Here is a 4119-nt window from a genome sequence, read left to right on the forward strand (position 1 = left end):
TGTGTTTGCCAAGCTGGCACTATACTACCCAGCTGTATCTCCAGTCCTGAAGCTTTACCCAGTAGGCAGAAAGCCAGTATATAAAAAAGATACAAATATCAATTCGCAGTGTTAACTTACTATAAAATCAACATTGAGAGAGCACTTTCCTAGCATGCCCAGAGCATTAGGTCCAAGCCCTAATAGCACCAAGAATAATTGATTTACTCAGCCAGCCATGGTAGTACACACCTGTAATTCCAGCACAGGTGGGAGGACCCCAAGTCTGAGGTAAGCCTGGGCAACTTACAAACATCCTATCTCAAAACAGGAAATTAAAAAACAAACAAAAGAAAAAATAAAATTAGAAAGTGATGGGGACGTATACAGGGGTATACATATACCCCTGGGGGTGATCCTCAGTATCATGAACACATACAGGGAAAGTGAAGCTGCTAAAAGAATAATTTAGGTACTTATGAATACCGTTAATTATATATGAAATGTTCTAAAAATAGTTAATGTTTAGATTTTTTTAAAGAAATTTACCATAGTAAAAGATACATTGCTGTTAATTCCCCTTAAAATAATCTCCCTTGCTTCAGACTCTTACTCCATTGTTCTTGCCACTTTCTGAAACTGTCCTGGAAGTCCTTTCTCTTAAGTGTCTTTAGTTGTGCTGTTGCAGTTGTCCTAATACCCTAAACTGACTGAAAACCTTTACCTTTGCTGGTCATTTGGCTTTGGGGAAGAGCCAGAAGTTGAATGGTCTCAAACCTTGTGAATAAGGCAGATGAAGACACCGTAACATTTTTACAAGCCTGCCTTCCATTGGATTCCACTTGGCACAGCATGCACTGCATTTATTAAACTTTTTAAAGACACAGAAAAGGAGGCCCAGAACTGCTCCAGAAAGTAGCAAGAGCAGGCTAACAGTGTTCAAAGTCAGGAAATGTGTTTTGAGGATTAATGGCAATGTGGCTTTTACTATTAATAGATTTTTAAAATTTAAGCGTCACCATCTTTTTTTTTTTTTTTTTTTTTTTTTTTTTGGGAAAAGTCTACAGGGTGTTCAAGGTCTCACTACTAGATCAAACTCATAGTGATCCGCCTGTTTACAGCCTCCCAAGAGCTGGGATTACGGGTGTGAACCACCATGCCCAGTCTCAATTGCCCTCTCAGTGCACCCCAGAGGTGGGGTCAGCACAACAGGCCCAGGGATCAAACCTCTGGGCCCGTGTGCCTGCTTGCAGGCACTTTAATTCACTGAGCTAATTTGGCACAAATGTGAGAGGGATTTTTTTTTTTTTTTTTTTTTTTGCTAGCTCAGGCTGCCTTAAGGGTGGATCTGCTAAGGCATGCCGGGGATCAAACCACAGTCCGCTGTGCCTGACTGCATTTGCATGAGCAGGCACTTAAACAGCTGAGCTAACTGACAGGCCCCCAACCATGAATTTTAAATCACATCTCATACGTTAATTCTGTATTTTTAGTATTTTTAAACTTCTTAACCACAAGATAAGTATTTGTAAATAATAATAGGTATTCTGGAGTTCATATTTTAATCTGAGTATTATCTTACTATTAGGGGCTGGGGAGATGGCTCAATGGAATAAGTACTTCCCTGGCAAGCACAAGGGCCTGAGTTCAATGTCCGGTTCTGAAAAAGAAAAAAATAAAAAGATTCAACCTATCTTACTAATATTAGGACTCAAGTGCAGAAATTTTTGTTTCCAAGCCAGTTAATTAAAATTAACAATTGTTCACACTCCTTATATAAAATGATTATCAACCAAAAGAATCTAAAACTGAAGATAAAATTTAAAATTGTCTGTAAGTCAACATTATGGAAGGTAGGTAAGGCAGGCAAGTGGATGTACCCCTGTAATCCCAGTACTCAGGAGACTGAGGCAGGAAGATCTCTGTGAGTTTACAAAAACAGGATTGCTGTAAGTTTGAGGCGAGCCTGGGCTGCATAGTGAGTCCAGGTCAGCCTGAACTACATAGCAACACCCAGTCTCAAAAAAAAGAAGAAAAAGGCACATAAGCCTTACTTCCTGTGTAACATCTGACATTATGGAAGAACTATTCATTGAGGGATTGTGCTGGAGTAGGAATGCACTTATTTCACCAGTTTCTCATAAGGAAATGTGCAAGCACAGGTTTTCTGCAGAGGGACCATGCTTAATGTGTTTTGTTTTTTTTTTCATTTATTTATTTATTTATTTATTTATTTAGTGTGTGGCCAGCTCAGCCCACCAGGGGGCGGGGCTGGCTGGCATGTGGTGCTGGGGGATTGAACCCCGTCCCTGTGCTTTGCTTAGCTGAGCTTGTTCTAAGTAGGTGCTCCAGACCACTGAGCCATCTCACCAGCCCGCTTAATGTGTTTTTGTGTGGCCTGCTCAGCCTGGACCCTCAGCTCGGGGCTGGTGTGACATGTGGTGCCGGGGATCAAACTGTGGTCCCTGTGCTTATCTAAGCTTGCCCAAGCAGGCGCTTTGGACCGCTGATTATCTTGCCAGCCCCTTAATATGTTTTATTTTGAAGAACTTTAAATGCAAAAGACATAAATGAGTTACTTGACAGCAGGTGTTTATGTTTCAGGAAACTATTTTTAGAAAATAACATACTTGTATTATGCTTTTTAAAATATTTAAAATGTAAGCAAAATTTTAATTAAAGTTATAAAATAGCAGAATCATTTACCCAGGCCACATAATTAAAAGTCCTTGTAGGCCTTCCATCGCATTCATCAACAGATGTGTTTGTAGGCTCCTAAAGTAAATTCTTTCCATATGCTAATGGCTACCTTTTTTTTTTTAACATTTTTATTTATTTATTGTGTGTGTGTGTGTGTGTGTGTGGCCAGCTCAGCCCACCAGGGGGCGCAGCTGGCTGGCATGTGGTGCTGGGGGATCGAACCGTGGTCCCTGTGCTTTAGCCAAGCTTGTTTCAAGTAAGTGCTTTAGACCACTGAGCCATCTCGCCAGCCCCAACCTTTTATGTTATTAATGATTACATTTGCAGATCCCAAGTGTCCTTCAAGGTATCACTGTACTCATGAAGCTGGTGTACATAGTGTTGGATTAACTTGGATTCATAAACTCCACAAATTTCTTGGATCAGGTGAGCATACTAACTTCCAAGTTACTAAAACCAAAAATTCTCTGCTATCATAGTGGTTCCATTTCTGTGTATTACCAATGGATAGCACAAAGAAAACATTTCCGTACATACTAACATTAAAATGAATAAAACAGAAATGAATTTAACAAAAGTGCAAACTACACTGTTAATTCTACAAAATGTCAAAATACCCAAACCTAAATAAATGAAAAACATCATTCATGGATCAAAAGCCTTAATGTTATTAAGAGGCAATACTTCCCAAATTGATCTAAAGAATCAGTGCAGCTGCTGGCCCCTCCCCTAGCTTACTGAGCAGGCCATGGAGTCCAGGCATGGTGATGCACTGCATTCCTGTAATCCCAGTGCTGGCAAAGCTGAAAACAGGAGGATCACTAGGAGTCCAAGCTGCATGTGAGACCCTGTACCAATAGAAAGAAGGGGGTGGGGGGGAGAATCAGTACAATCCCCTCTAAAAATTCTGGGTGGATTCTGCAGAAATTGACATGATTCTAGAATTTCCATAGAAATGCAAATGACCAAAAATAAGACATTCTGGAAGAACAAAATTGGAGGATCCACACATCCCAATTTCTAAGCTTAGCAGAAAACTGTAGTAAACAAAAGTGTGATATTTGCATAAGAGTACACATGTATTATAGATCAGAGGAACAGAAGTGAGAGTGTAGGAATGCACCCTTCTGTGTATGGTCATTTGGTTTCATCAGAGGTGCTGAAAGTATTGGCGGGGAGCTTTTCAGCAAATAGTGCTGGCAGGCACAATGCAGAACAATGAATTTAGACCCTTAATACCATTCCTAAAAATGAATTTCAAATGGATCAAAGACCAAATGGAAGAACATAAACCATAAAATTCTTAGATAAAAATCAATATAAATTTTTGTGACCTTGGATTAGCAGTGGTTTCTTAAGATAATCAGAAGTAGGGGCTGGGGAGATAGCTCAGCAGCATAAGTGCCTGCCTGGCAAGTACAAAGTCCTGAGTTTGATCCC

General features: G+C 40.0%; 1 protein-coding gene across 1 annotated transcript in view; it reads left to right on the forward strand.

Moving 5' to 3' along the window:
* Positions 1–4119, forward strand: part of Nup88 (nucleoporin 88) — a 34405-nt gene that overhangs the window by 21153 nt on the left and 9133 nt on the right. Inside the window, exon 7 of the mRNA XM_023723415.1 lies at positions 3007–3105. Coding sequence (XP_023579183.1) covers positions 3007–3105 — 99 coding nt within the window. The remainder of the gene's footprint in view (positions 1–3006; positions 3106–4119) is intronic.

The sequence above is a fragment of the Octodon degus genome, unplaced genomic scaffold (assembly GCF_000260255.1).
Source record: "Octodon degus isolate 3935 unplaced genomic scaffold, OctDeg1.0 scaffold00098, whole genome shotgun sequence".
In the NCBI taxonomy this organism is placed as follows: domain Eukaryota; kingdom Metazoa; phylum Chordata; class Mammalia; order Rodentia; family Octodontidae; genus Octodon; species Octodon degus.